The 16,183-nt window shown below is 36.3% G+C and overlaps 1 protein-coding gene across 1 annotated transcript; it reads right to left on the bottom strand.

The window, feature by feature from the left end:
- Positions 1-207: 207 nt before the first annotated feature.
- LINGO2 (leucine rich repeat and Ig domain containing 2) lies at positions 208-2,028 on the bottom strand. The gene has a single exon (XM_004320061.4). It carries the CDS (start codon positions 2,026-2,028, stop codon positions 208-210), a length of 1,821 nt encoding a protein of 606 aa, XP_004320109.1.
- Between the last annotated feature and the right edge of the window lie 14,155 nt (positions 2,029-16,183).

The following is a 16,183-nucleotide window of genomic DNA, read 5'->3' as shown; positions in this document are numbered from 1 at the left end:
ATTAGTATCCCACTGTGTGAAGGGCTCTGACACATGCCTGCCTTGAGGCGGCGAGTCTCCATCAGAAGTCCTCCTGCTTCCACGGACCCTGCTTTGACACAGGGGCAGCGGCACTAAGCTGCCTTTTAACCTAGTGCTTTACTGTGCCAGGCTGTCTTAACTGGTTACCAACAATGACACGGAAACCATAGCTGGAGTGGTCGACCCTCAAATCATTTTCATGTTGAACCTCCTGGGTCCAGCCACCTCCCCTTCCACAACAGCACCATTGTTTTTTCGGGGTACATACTCAAGGTCAATGCTGTTTTTGTGTTTGCCTTTCCCACGGCTCCACACAAAAAGGAGGAGAAAACAAAATAAAACCACTCCCAGGAATGTGAAACAGCCCATGGCTGTAGACACCAGTATTGTTTTAAGGTCCAGGGAAAAAGTATTGGCATTGGTGCCATTGGAAACGGTGTCATTGGAGTCGGTCATGTACATAGGGGTCCTGTTTGCATAAAGGAAGCGGTCTGAAGTGAATCCTTTCACAGTTAAGGAGGCTGTGTAGGTGTCATTCCCAGCGGCGTTGCTAGCGATGCAAACATACATCCCGCTGTCTTGATCCTGGGCAAAACGGATTTCCAAGGTGCCATCGCCCAACACAGTGGCTCTTCCATTGGACTTGGCGGTGATGAAACGCCTTCGAGGTGTCACCCAGGAAATCACAGGCTGTGGGTCTCCATCAGCATTGCATTCTAGCTGGACCGTCTGCCCCTCATCCACTAGCAGATGCTGCAACTTCTTTTCACGGATTTTGGGTTTTTTGCAGGTAAAGTAAAAAGAAAGGGCAGTGCTATGGAAATCCTTGAATGACCTCTCACGAATGGTGTCTGGGCCAGCACACATGGGCTGCTGGCCACCGAACTGCAGGGTGGGGTGACGCTGCAGGATCCAGAGAAGGCGGCAGTCACAGGCCAGTGGGTTGTTATTAATGCTCAGGACCTCCAAAGCCCTAGGGGAGGAGAAGACATTCTCTTCCAAAGTTTCCAGTAGGTTCTGAGACACATTGAGCACACGAAGGAAGCGGAGCCCTTGGAAGGAGTGAGGCTCAATGGTGCGGAGCTGGGCCCCCACTATGTGAAGCTCCTGAAGGCGGATCAGGTCCGAGAACATGCCTGCTTCGATAGTGCTGATGGGATTGTAGGAGAGGTTAAGGTGGGTCAGATAGACCAGGTGTTTAAAGGCAAGGAAGGGTACCACGGACAGGTTGGTGTTCGTGATTGAGAGGGATGTGAGGTTGAGACCATAGAGGCTATTGGCAGGCATCATATCCAGTAAGGGCCAATAGTCAATCTCTAGATGTTTCAGGTGGAACAGTCTTTTAAAGGCATACACGGGCATGTTGTTGATATTGAGATGCTTCAGATGCAGGCTGATGAGGCTGCGGAGATGGGAGAGGGCTTCTGTTGGTACCGCTGTTAGGTTGCATTTCTCCAGGGTGAGCTGCTCCAAGCTAAGCAGCCCACTGAAGGCCCTATGTGATATATAAACCAAATCATTATCCCCCACTTCTAGAGACTTCAGGTTATGCAAATCCTGGAACATGTAGTCCAGTAAAATGACAATCTTATTTTCACTAATGTCAAGCTTGGTGAGGTTGGCGAGGCCCGTGAAGACCCCCAGAGGGACCAACTTCAGGCGATTGCCCTTCAGGCGGAGGGAACGCAGGTTGAAGAGGTTGTTAAATGCTCCTGGCTCCACATTGGCGATGATGTTGTCACTCAGGTCTATCTCCTCCAGCAGAGGGTATGAGATGAATTCTTCAGGGTTGACACTTTTCAGCCTGTTCTTGCTGAGGTCCAAGATTTTGGTCTCGATGGGAATGCCCTCTGGGATGGCGATCAGTCTCCTTCGGTGGCAGCTAACAGATTTGTTCTGGGCTGAGCACTCGCAGCGAGCAGGGCAGCCAATGGTGGATCCCATGAAGATTAAGACCACAGCCAGACCCAGGAATGGCTGCCAACATGATAAGGCCGTGTGAAGCATGACTCCCCCTCTTAGTCTTACACCTTGGTCACGGGCCTGCAGGAGAAGGGGCCAAAGAAAGGAGGAAGAGAAATTGAGTTAGGACATAGATAGGTAAAGAGACATAAATGAGACAGTGAGTACAATGAAGAAGACCCTGGATTCGGAGCGCTACAGATCTGAGCTTTAAACCTGAGAGCTGCCATTGTTAGCTACACGATCTCAGGTAAGTTACTGCGTCTCCCTGTACTTCAGTTTTCTTGGCTGTAAAATGGAAATGAGGGGGATGATAATAGTAGCTTCCTAGAGTTATGACAATTTCAGTATTGGACAACTGCAAAGAGACTATGACAGCGTCTGGCACAGACTATGGAGCAAAACAATACATTTCACAAAAGGTTCTGTTTTGAACTCAAAGGACCGAAGCAGAGGTCAATGGCTAAGAGGACACCTGTTCATTTTGAATCAGTGTCTGCATCTCTGATGTTTGGGAATGTCATCCTCTGTTCAGAATGAAGCTAACAGAAGCTTCATTCAACATCAGGCCCTTGGGTTCCAAGTACAAAACAAAGTTACATTCAGAGAAAGAGGATGAGACTTTTTACCTTCATATATAAGTTTTCTATTTAAAAAGTCCCTTTCAATTAGAAGGTGTACCTCTTTCATAATTCAGTAAATTTTGATATATGAAGGGTTTTTCTTTTTTGAGGTAAACAAAAAGATCCTCAAAATCTCCCTGTACTCTTCATGTTTATCATAGAGATGAGGCAGAATCCAGGCATCATAGCCGCTCTGATGATGAAAATGCTTTCTTTAAGATTTTGGGTTAAATATGTAAGAGTGAGAAGAGTCATCATTTTAAGGAAAAAAATGTTTTTAAATAATAAATGGACTATCATTTCTTCATATTTAAATTCAAACCCAGTAAACATGTTAACCTGAAGTTAAATAGGTATCAAATGAGATTGGAAATGAATATGTTTTAAATGTATATAGTTAAGCAGACACTGAACTTCCGGCTCAACTGAATAGCGAGGGGTGTGTTATGGAGCAGTGCTTCTCAACCTGAGATCCCTGGGGGTGCACTTCATCCAAAAACACCATATTTTACTCAAAGGTAAGACAATATTTTTAGATTAAAAAGTATTTGATGAAATTTCAGCATTTGCTGCTGAGCTGTAAGAGTATAATTCTCCAGTCAATGTTTACATATATGTCTCTGTTTGTATGTATAGCTATGTCTACATCTAAACAAATCTACCCATAAAAAATAACAACTAGGGCTTCCCTGGTGGCGCAGGGGTTAAGAGTCCGCCTGCCGATGCAGGGGACATGGGTTCGTGCCCCGGTCCGGGAGGGTCCCACATGCCATGGAGCGGCTGGGCCCGTGAGCCGTGGCCGCTGAGCCTGCGCATCCGGAGCCTGTGCTCCGCAATGGGAGAGGCCACAACAGTGAGAGGCCCGCGTACCACAAAAAAAAAAAAAAAAACAACTAGGAACAAACTTAATACTGAATCACTAGGCAAATGGCCTTAAAATGCAGAAAAAAAGTGAAGATGCAAAAAGCGCTACCAAATCAATTATAGAGAACACAGATTTAGTTTTGCCACATCTTTTCCAATAATTCTATCTTTGTAGATCAAACTAAAATCTGTCTTGAAAACCAAAAGAAATCAACTGAAAAATTATTAGAACAAAGAGAATAAGTAAATTAACATACTACAAAATGAAAATAATTTTCATATATATAAATCATTTAGAAAATATTACTGTGTAAAATGATTCCAGTCACAGCATCTCTGAAAAAAATTAAATTCCTTAGAATAAACTAAACAAGAAATACACAAAGTATTACAACCATTCAGCCCTACTAAGGAAACAAAATAAAACTTACTAAAAAGAGGGATATAGTATATATATTTCAATAGAAAGATTCCATATTATAAAGACATTAATTCTTAGTAAATATATACATTTCAAAGAGATATTTTTGACTTGAAAAATTCTAAAGTTCATTTGGAAGAATATAAATATGAGAAATATCAGAAATATTAAAAAATAGTAATGAAAACAGACTTACCCTACAAAATATTTAAACATAAATTACAAAAATTAATAAAAAATAGTATCATGCTGACACAAAAATACAGAGTTAATGAAAGAGTAAGGAATTATATCTAAATACATTTGAGAAGTCAGTGTATGTGAATGGTGGCATTTTAATCCAGTGAGAAAAATATAAGTGGCTAGATATTTAGTGGGAAAATTTGCACATCAACTTCACTGGTTCCAATAAGATAAATTCTAGAAGAAAGTTTAAAATGCAAGAACAAATAATGAATCAGAAGAAAATTCATTAATATTACAATAATAGAACTGAAAAGCCTATTTCTGTGATGAAACCTAGCAACCATGAAAGAGAAGAACCTATTCAATTGTGTGTAGTTAAAAAATTATAACACACAAATAAACAACAGACACAAACACAAAGGCCATTGCTAAAATGGAGAATATCTTTTAGGCTTATAATAGATGAGGGATTAAACATAGTACTAAACAAACGGTTCTTGTTAATCAATAAGGACAAGAGGTGAATGTCAATAGAAAACTAGGCAATGAATGTAATAAAAACTAAAAGCAGCTAATAAATATGTGAAAAGCTGGCTAACTTCATTAGTAAGCAAAGAAATACAAATTAAACAACAGGGGTATATCATTTTGCTTATCAGATTGACAAAGTTCAATAATTATTTTTGCCCAGAATTAACAAGAGTAGAAGGAACTGATATAAGAAATATAAACTGGTATAATCTTCAGGAGGTTCAGGTACAACAATGAGGCGGTTAATGGATAAATTAAATTTTAAAAAAACTAAGTTCAATATGTTCATCCCTTTGAAACATTTTTTTCCTTGTAAATTTTATTTTTTTAAACCACTTTATTGAGGTATGACTGACATACAGAAAACTGTACATATTTAATGTATAGAATTTGAGTTTGGAGATAAGTATATATCCATGAAACCATCACCACAATCTATGCCATAAACATATGTACCACCTCCATAAAAAGAGGGTAGATCTTATGAAGCTTTTCTTTTTTCCTAGCAACGTATCATAGGGAAATAATTTAACATAGGTGTACATAGATGTTTGGTACAGGCTTGTATAGAATATAGGAAAACTGGAAATATGTAATAGTAGGAGTTTAGTTATACATTAAGATACAACCATACTATAAAATATCACGTAGCCAATAACACATAAGACTAAGGTCTATACTTATTAACATGGAAAAATGAAATAGATATATATTCCTATTTGTGTGAATATATATTAATGTTTATATATATGTAGGCAAGGACAAAATTGGGATGACATAATGACAGTGTTGACCATTATTATGAGATTGTGGGATTAAATGTGATTTCCATTTTCTTATAACTTTACATGCATTCTCTTTCTTTCCACAATATACCTGTATTACTTTTATAAACAGAAAAACAAAACTACTTTGATTTTTGTAATTGCTTTGACATGTAAAATGTCATGGATATATTTTACAATAAGGGATCAAATTTGCATTGATATTTTTAAAGGCTATTTAAATTTTCATATAAATCTTAGCGTCACTTGCCAATTTCTAAGAGTCTGCTGGGACATTGATAAGAGTTGTGTTGAATCTATAGGTGCTTGTGGAGAATTGATATTGTAACAATATTTAGTTTTCTAGCCCATGAACGTGGTACTCTCCATTTATTCAGGTCTTCTTTAATTTCCTTCAGCAAGTGTTTCTTCCTTTCTAACTTTTATGCCTTTATTTTTGTGCCTTTTTGTGTTTGCTACTATCTCTATGATAATGTTGAACAGAAGTACTGAAAGCTATCTTCCTTACTTTGTTCCTAATCTTAAGAGAAACCATTCCTTTTTTTTTTTTTTCACCATTAGGTTTGATGTTAGCTGTAGGTTTTTTCTTTTTTTATATAGATGTCCTTTATTAGATTGAGCAAGCTCTCTTCTCTTCCTAGTTAACTAAGAATTTTTATCATAAATGAGTTATTGAATTTTGAAAAACGCTTTTCTGCATCTATTCGGGTGGTCTTGTTATTATTCTTTTAGTATGGTAAATAATATTGATTTTTTTGAATGTTACACCAACTTTCAACTTTTGGGATAAACCCCATTTATATAAAGTGTGTATGTGTATATATATATATATATATATACACACACACATTTTATTGGGTTTGTTTTGCTAGTATTTGGTAAATTTTCTGTTTCATGAGAATTTTTTCTCTGGTTTTTAGATCTCTTGTGATGTATTTGTGTAGCGTTACTATGGGTAATAGAGAGAGATCTCATAAAATCAGTTGGAAAATATTTCCTTGGCTTCTATTTTTTAAAGGGTTGGTGTAGGATTGTTATTTCTTTCTAAAATATTTGATAGAAATTACCAGTGAAACCAACAGAGCCTCGAGTTTTCTCTGTGGGAATGTTTTGACAGGTAAGTCAATTTCCTCTGCGTATATTGAAATATTTAGATAATCTATTTTGTGTGTGTCAGTTTTGGTAATTTGTTTAAGGAATTTGTCTATTTCATCTAAGCTATCAGATTTGCCTGAAGCCATAAAGTTCCCTTATTATTCTTTTAATGTCTGTAAGCTCTCTAGGTCATCTCTTTCATTCCTGATATTGCTAAGTTGTGAATTTCTTTTTTCTCGATAAGTTTAGCTAGAATTTTGTCAATTTTATTGAACTTTTCAAATACAAACTTTTACTTATATTTTCTCATTAATTTCTGTTTTATGCTTATTATTTCTGTCCCTCTATTTACTTTGGGTTCAGTTTGCTTTCTCTTTTTTTTTTTAAACTTCCTAGGGTAGAACCTTAGATCACTAATTTTGGACCTTTTTTCTTTAAGCTTTTAAAAGTATAAATATCCCTTCAGGATATTTATACAGGACTGCCATAGCTGCACTTCACAAATTTTAATATTATTTTAAAAGATTATCATTCAGTCAAAAAGTTTTTCAAATTTACTTTGTTGTTTCCGTCGTTGACCTATGGATGGTTTAGTTTTGAGTTAGTTTATTTCCAAGTATTTAGGTCTTTTCTAGATTCTTATTGTTTTTTATTTCTAATTTAATTCTGTTGTGGTCAGAGAACAAACTGCAAAATGACAACCTTCTAAAATCTACTGAGATTGTTTTATGGACCACCATACGATCAATCTTAATTACTATTCCATGTGTACTTAAAATAAATACGTACTTGATGTTTTGGGGTGTTGTGGTCTGCAAAAGTCATGAAGATTAATATGGTTGCTTGTGTTAATAAGGATTGGGAACTTTTTCTAAGTAATTCTATCAGTGACAGAGGTGCGTGTTAAAATCTCCAGATATGTATGTGAATTTGTCTATACCTCCCTAAGTTACGTAGGTTCTTGTGTCACATATTTTGAAGTTCTGATATTAAGCACATGTTCAGCTTCTGATGTATTGAATTTTTTTTTATCATCGGAAAGAGTCTGTCTTTGTCTCTGGTAATACTTCTTGTCTTTAAGTCGCTTTGAATGATTAATATAGCCACTCTAGCTTTTCAAGCTTAATGTTTTCGTGGTATATATTTTTCCATTGTTTTATTTTCAACATATTTGTGTCTTTGTAGTTAAGAGCATCTCTTGTAGGCAGCAAGTGGTTACGTCTAGCTTTTTAATGTCTGATGATATCTGCAATTTCTGCATTTTGTTAGATTGCTTAGCCCGTTTAAATAGAATATAATTACTATTATGGTTGCATTTAAGCATGCCATTTTGCTAATCTCTTGAATTCTTTTGCTCCTCTCATTCTCCTGTCTTCTGTTTTAAACAGTTAGATTTTAGTATGCGTTTCAGTTCTTCTTTCTGTATTTATTTACATTACTTTTATTTGTTGCTGTATGGATTAGAGTATACCTCTCTAACTTACCACAATTTACTTACACTTTTTAAAGAATTGCTTCAGGTAAAATATATAGTAGCCTTGCAACAGTATATTCTCGTTTATAGCCTCCCCCCACCATCCTTAGTGGAGGGAGGTATAGTGAGTTCTAGACAGAGAACAGTGTGTGCAGAGACATGGGAACAACGGAGAACACTCTGTGACTGGGGAATTAAAGTATGCAGTTCAGAACGGTTGGAGCAAAAACACAAGAGAAATGGAGAGGAAAAGAGGCTGAGTGGTAATTAGGGGAATGATTTACAAGGGGCTTGTAACGTGTGATAAGCTGTTTGCACTTTACCCTGAGGGCAATGGCAAGCCATTAAAGTGGTTTATGCTAAAGAGTGATATGAACAGATTTACATTTGGGGAAGATTAATCTGACTGCAGCATGAAAAATAGACTTGCAGGAGGGGAAACCTTGAAGCTGGAAACTCAGGAAGCTGTTGCATTAATTCAAGCCAGAACAAAGTGGTCTCGAGCAGGGTCATAGGAGTAGGCTTTAGTAAATAGACAGATTCGAGAGGTGTTTTGAGACAGAGTAGAAATGCTTTCCTTATGGATTGACTGTGAGGGGTGGAGGAGAAGAGGCAAAGATGATGTCTAGCCCTCTGTCCACCGGATGGGACCTGGTGTCATTCACTGAGATGGCGAGCTTAACAGTAACAGGATGAGGAATTCCTAGTTCCTACAAATGTGTCCATCACTGGGCCAAGATGTGTGGGCAGATAAATGATTTTCTACTTCTTGAAAATAATATTTTTCAAATATTTGGGTATTTCTTTGGTAAGGCAGGGAAAATGTACTGTCTATTACAGATTTTACGTTCAAGGTAAAAGTTTTATTACACACTCTGTACTTGTCAGTTTATTTTGACGTATGGTAAAGAATGAGTTATTTTTTATAAATTCCACTGCAGAGTGTAGTCTTTTCTGGCAGAGTCTGTCCAATCTACATATCACCAGTTAGAGAAGGAGATAACTGACATCCTAGCTGATTTATTTCAGTGATGTTTTAGGGAAAGATTATTTTATTGCTTGGATCCCTTAATCGGGCTCTACGTCCAACATGGAAATGACAGTATCTAACTCAATCATGGCTGCAACTTAACCAGAAAGGAGTTCAACTAAAGGTGGATAGAAGCAAGTATCTTGTTCCTTAAAAAACTGGTACTTTTGGTTCCAAAGTGAAGGACCATCACAAAGAAGGATGGATAAGGGCTCAGCAAGCAGGCAGCAGGAGAGCTCTCTTCTGGTCTGGACAGCTCCCCCATTCTACTTCCGTCTTTCAGCTAAGCAGAAGTAGATAATATGGGGCCATATCTCATCACAGTTCTTTGATGTGGTTTGGAAACTGTGTAGGAAGGTTGTGCTTTATTATTCTCATCACAATATTTCTCAGTTTTAGTCTAGAAGGGCAAACTGCTGACTCCATTTAGCTTCCACTGTCAGCGGAAGTCTTGTAATCAAAGCTTTCTCTTAATGTCTGACTGTGACGACGGTTTGACAAGATGAACTTCATTTCATTAAGAATAAAGCTGGAAACTAAAATCCATAGGAAGCCGACTAGGGCCTTTCTATTAATTCTGATCAAAGGGACTCTTAGGCGCAATGACGAGTACCTTTTTCAACCTAGTGTGCGAAGTTGGATATTTTCATACTTCAACTTTTTGTGTGCTGAGTGTATTTTACAACTCATTCTATTAAAGTATGAAACAAACAAAAAACGACCATAAAGGACTTAAGGAAGCAACGGAAAAATAAAAACAATATTTGGACGCAAATACGTGGCTCAAACTGAGTTTGACGTTTGTTAGACGTGGGACATGGGTAAGCTGATACTATCTGTGATTCTCTTTATCTTCTACGTTAATTTGTGGTAATAAAGCGGGATAAATGTGAGGATTAAAGATGGTGTATGTAAGGTGACTAGTACATAAAGAGCTGCCATTATTGCAAATTTTTAATGGGATAATGGTTTGTTTGTTGAAACAGTATCTGTCAGAAGGCATTGCAAAGAAGACACGGATTTCCTCTGAGGACAGATTTGGAAGATACTGGAGAAGGAAATCCTCAAAAGGATGATACAGTGATAAAGAGAAAAGGAGAGTTTCAAACAAACAGCCATCATTTAAAAAAACAAAAACAAACATAAGAAAGAAAAGAAAGAGGTGATGGTGGTTGTATGTTGTTGAAAAAGAAAGCTTAGAAGAGAAACAGCTGCTTTGATGATTGATAAGGTAATGATAAATTTCTTAGCCTGGGAATTCTATGATTAATTTAGTTTTCTGACTGGCAACTGAACAAGGGCACAAAACAATAAATGGATAGCACAGAAATCTCTTTAAACCTTCACACTACCAAATGATAGATTCATTTGTTTATTTATTTCCAGTAAAGCTATTTCCCAAATGGAGAGATGTGGGTGACGAGGGAGGTAAGGTGGGGAAGAAAAGAAAGTAGAGGATTTAATGAAAAAAGTGTCCAAAATATGTCTGAGATGGTAACTTCCAGGTTTCTAAAACCACAAATTCATAAATACTGGTCTGTGCCCAAATCAGATACTGAAGAGTTGTGAAAGTTGTATAAGACATTTGAAAACCAAGAGAAATCAATCTTACTTTAAGTCTTTAGTGTACGTCACCAGGGTTACCTAAGTTCTTCGAAGGACCTGAGTGAACTTGAGATTGAACCCCAAAGTCCCCGACCTGGCAGGAAACATTGGACTTGAACTGTTTTTCTGCAAAATAAAAATTATCCTTTTATGTGATCCCTAATTAACCTCCAAAGTATTGTATTTTTACCTTTTTCTCTCAACTTATTTTTGATAGGGAGGAAAGGGAAGCTTTCAATATCAAGACTCTTCTTTAACATTCAAGGGGGAAATGGAAACAGCCAACATGAAAGCCAGGTTTGGAAGGCATCTGATGTCTTATATTTTTAAAACAAAACTCACAAGTGGAATGATAAAATTACTCAGTGGCTCTTGCAGGTAGGGAAACAGCTATCCACCATTGTAGATACCTCTCAATTAATCATATGCAGATGACCAATTCTGTAAATAGCTAAAGATAGCATTTTGATCTTGAGTCACTTGGATAGAGACTGTTAGATGCTTGCAATTATCATTTGATTTATAGTCTATATAGATGTGAGATTCTATCTGTACGAAAATTAGCTGTTAATGTGATTTAATGCAATGAAATTTATGTGAAATGATCATACAGCTAGTAAACTGAACAAGCAGGACTCATGGATGTCATCACATAGCATCTTAAATTTTACCCTCCGTTTACGGCTAATTCAGAAGGGGTAAGGAGATCAGGAAAGTTCTTATTTAACTAGAACCGTCATAGATAACTTAATGTTCTCTGGGACTTGTAGATTTTAAAGTGATCCCTTTTATGTGGCAATTTCTAGGGCTCCTTGGGAGCCACAATAAAGGGATATCTCATTCGTAGTTCCCTTGACCTGGATGAGTCAGTCTCTATTCTGGTTTGTTGAGTAGTCATCCCACAGTCCCCAGGAATATTTACCTCCAGCTAATGTTTGCTGAGGTCCCATTATCCTCCCAGATGGCATTATAGTAGAGGACCTAAGACACTGTCCTTACTGGCTTTCTCATGCATGTTGCCCTCATTTGGTATGGGGAAAACTCATTTGCCCAGAAAAAACCGCCACCAATGTAGAAAAATCCCAATACAGCAGCAACTTCCTTTACTGTGCCACAGAGAGGCTATCTAGCTTAACAATTGTTCTTTAGATTTCCCAGGAAGAAGTCAGACTGAAGTCATGGTGTGTTCTTAACTACAGTGGAAGACTCTGAAGGATTCCACAAAGCCTGTTGAAGCACTTTCCTCCTGACTTGAGGAGAAGGCGGAAGCACCCTTCTTGCCTGTGAGTCATTTATCTAAGATTATATAGCCCTAGTCAGTAATGGAGCCAGTATTTCTGTGCAATTTTTACTTCAAAGGCAGAGTTCTTACAATTTACCCTGTACTACTTCCATCCTTTCTCATACATTTGCACTAAATACAATTCATCTCAAATAGATGATAGCAACTATAACTATTAAATTTTTTTTTAATAGTAATGCTTTTTTAAAAAAAAACAGAGAAAAACAGAATTCCCTCATCTTCCCTCTCAGCTAAACTTTGGTATCTTTTTTCATGGCTCTGAAACAGCTTTCCACTGGACTATATCTACTTCAAAACATGAGTTCATTTTGCATTCAAGTGACTAGTAAACAATTAGTAAAGCTTGTCCAGAGTCATTAATTGTTTCTGTTTAATCTTTCCTGAAAGTGGAGCGCCCTCTGTTCTTGTGTTTATTTTGATCTCTTTGAAATGCAAATCATTTGCTCTTCTGCTATAGTTCTGAGTCTCCTTTTGGCCTACATAGAAATATTTGGACATACAGAATATGCCTGTTCTACTTAAATCTTTTTCTACTTAAATCTTTTACAGATGAAAGTGGTTTTTGTCTAGCTTTGAGATGTGTCTCTTTGAAATTAACATTATTAAATATATTGTAGTTGGCTTCTGATGGCTTCACAAATATATTATGTAGTGCTCCAAATCTGTAAGGCGGTATAAGGTAATGGCTAAGAACATAGGTATGCAACAATAAAAATGCGTTTAAATCTTAGCCCTTTCTTAGTCTCAGTTTTCTTACCTCTAAAATGGGAGTAATTGTAACTAACCTACTGGGTTATTGTGAGAATAAAACATGAGAGTGTATATGAAGTCGGATCTCTATACATGTTAACTATTATCATTATTATTTAGAGAAAGGAAATATTACAAATGATATCTTCTAGACATCTAAAATCTCCATTGAAGGGAGTACTTACAACCTTTCCTGATTAAATAGTCACTCTCAGGGAAAGGCGATCTGGAAGCACTGGATTTGTTTATTAAGGTAGATATTAATGTCTATTAAGTATCTCATATTACAAATGAGAAAACTGAGGTAACCATCTTTGCCAGATAAGAGAGTTGCATCTAATATTTCCATTTATGTGCCTATTCTGTTAAGAATACTGTCATACTAATAATGCTAATAATGACTTAGTTATACCTAGTTGTACTAATTAGCCTTAGTTATACTAAGTATACTAAGTATAACTAAGGCTAATTAGTACAACTAGGTATAACTAAATCATTATTAGATTGCTGGGTGATAGGAATTTTATCATTTTTCTAGCTACTTTGTAGATGAGAAAATGAAGGCAAATGAAAGCTATAAAGCAAAAAAGCTAAGCAAGAACATGTAATTTTTATATCTCAAGACACTTCTAATAGATTTTTGCCTCTAACTTTAGTAGATACTTGACTTTATTTTAGCAACTGATGGCTGCCAAATGATTGCTTGAATTTCCTCCAGAAAAGAGTGGGAAACTACCCCAAAAGAAAGTATATTCAATTCAACTCAATAAACACATTATAAGTACCTCGTATGTTCAAGGCAGAGAGCTGGGGACGTAGAGTTAATACAATTCTTGTTCTCAAATAGTTAATAGTCTAGTAGGGAAACTGTCCAGTAAACAAATTAATGATTCAGTTTTCCCAAATTAGAATCAAATTACAACTTTAAACAAAGATGCATTTTACTACATTATTTAATGTTAAAATATTACATAAAACAATGTCCAGTCATGGAGAAATAATTACATTATCTGTAATTCATCTCCTTAAATGATTATGCAGGAATTAAAATCATGGTTATAAGAGATATTTAATAACTTGGAAAATTTTTACATGTAAAAATGTTAAGTAAAAAAAGTAGGATATAAATTTGTATCTATACTATGAATATAATTATAGGAAAATAGCCTTATGCATCAAACAAAAGATTGAAAAGAAATACACCAAAATGTTAAGGGTCAGAATAAATACCCATTACTTGTAGCAACGATCTATCAATTGTGGGATTTTTTTGTTTATTTGTTTTTGTTTAAAAAATGTTTTCAATGTGCATTACATTCCTTTGAAAAAATGAACAGAACATAAAAATATAATGAAAGCCTTTTGAAATTCAATCACAGCAAGCCTCTGTTCTAGTGGATAACTGAGACATAGACATGAACTGCTATAGCTTTTACTTAATTGGCCACATCATTATCAAGTTAGGAAAGAAGGCAGGTCCCCTTTTCGGTTACTCTTTCTACTTTCCCTGTCAATGTTATAGTGCTCTATAACTACCTTATGATTTCCTACCATATAGTGTGTATGTACATATCGTATCTTCTCTACTAGAATCTATGCTCCTTGAGTTGGCATCCAAGTACCTTAATGGAATAGCAGCTCTCAACCATGGTGCCTCCAAAGCACAAATCTAGGGTAAGTCAGTGGAAAAGGACTCAAGTCATAGATGCTGGAAAGGGAACTGCACATAAGCCTCAGCCTATATGATCTGTGCAGTAGCTCTTTTCATACATGAAGGTGCCTATTTGTGTCCTGAAGGAAAAAGGGTGAGGACAGTGTTCTTGTGCTCAACACAGTATCTTGCCCAAAGCATGGTAACCCTTTACGAATAGGTACTAAGAACAGGAGCACAATGTTTCCAGATGCCAGTCCTTTGTTACCATGGCATGATTTTTGTTAAATCAGTGTGCACTATTATTTAAATCAACTCATTTTTAAAACCTAAATACCCTAAAAGTAAAAATTTACCATACGATTTTAAATGGAAAAGCAGGATGGAAAGTAGTAAATGGGAAATAATTTTAAAAACATAAACAATGGAAACAAAATAATATTACGTTCTAGCTAAAATTTCTTATCTTCCAAGGTTCTGAGCCAGAGACCGGATCTCCATTTGGGACAATGGCCAGGGTTGGAGAGGTCTTAAAACTGAGTCTTCCTTGTAATCAGAAGATTGACAGTAAACTCAAAAGGGAATAACTTTATCCTCATTAATTCAGGGTTACTCAACATTTTGTACCTGCTAAAATCAGAGGATCGCATTGGAATGCATCCCACACTTTGGGAAATAGGCAACAAGCTTTTCACTTCCGATATTTCAGTTAGAATTGTGTAGGAGGAATGAGACTCAAAGGATGATTTCAGAGTCAGATACCTGACAAATGCTGGAATAGGGACATGCACTCAAGCCCTCTGCCTACACTCTCAACATTCTCTAACTCGCGTCTCCTTCCTCTAATACCCTCTCCTCTCCATGCAGCCCTAGTCATCTCCTTTCATCTTATTGCTTGGCATCAGTTGCTGCTGATGGAGTATTCATGACTATTCCGTCCTTCAACTGAGTTATTTCTAATGAGGGATCAGAGAAATCACATCTCAACTTCTTGTTTATTTCTTTCCATTGAAAATATATACACAAGGCTGAGAACTTTAATTTATATATACATATACACATGTGTGTGTTTTAGATTGAGTTGGTATCTGTGTGTCTCCCTGGAGATTACACATTCATATTATTTATGTTTAAGACACACTATATATACATCATGGATACGTGTGTGTATCTATCCATCTATCTATAGATATATACACATATTAAGGACACATATGTGTCCTTAATACACACATATGTTTGCCAGTTCATATTTTGGTAAACATTTCTGGAATCATAGGGAATCACATCTTAAATATTATGGTTACCTTTATGTAATATACATGCTAATTATCTTCATTTGGATAAACTGTGTAGAAAGAAAATCAATAAATGGCTCGGCAAACTGAGATTTTTTATGACTAAAAATGACGGTGAAAAACAGATGGGGTATGAAAGAGCTCAGGGAGTATAAAACAGCATACCTAAGGAAATAATTCTACAAATTCTAAATTTGTTTCATGGAAAGCAATGTCATTCGAGGTTTTAAGTCAGCCAATTCAGGGGTATAATTCATAAGTTATGTTTATGTGAACCTTTGGTTGACTATTTAAAACCAGGTGAAATCTTAACTTGGTTTTCAGATAAGACCACTGTGATTTAAACTAGGCCAGTTAGTACCTAATAATGTGAGTCCAGAGAAAAGGCAATCTTAACAATTTATAGGCCTTAAGTATCTCCCCATATTATATTTCAAAATGATGACAATTAAAATATTTATTAGATGCTTACTTTATATGCATTATATTATTTAGTCGTCAAAATAACCTCCCTCTGAGATAAGAACTGTTCTTGTTACCATTTTCTATAGACAAGAAAACTGAGTCTCTAGGTTAAATTTACT

The sequence above is a fragment of the Tursiops truncatus genome, chromosome 6 (assembly GCF_011762595.2).
Source record: "Tursiops truncatus isolate mTurTru1 chromosome 6, mTurTru1.mat.Y, whole genome shotgun sequence".
Classification (NCBI taxonomy): Eukaryota; Metazoa; Chordata; class Mammalia; order Artiodactyla; family Delphinidae; genus Tursiops; species Tursiops truncatus.
The sequence above is the reverse complement of the archived record's forward strand: the minus strand, read 5'-3'. Positions and strand labels throughout refer to the sequence as shown.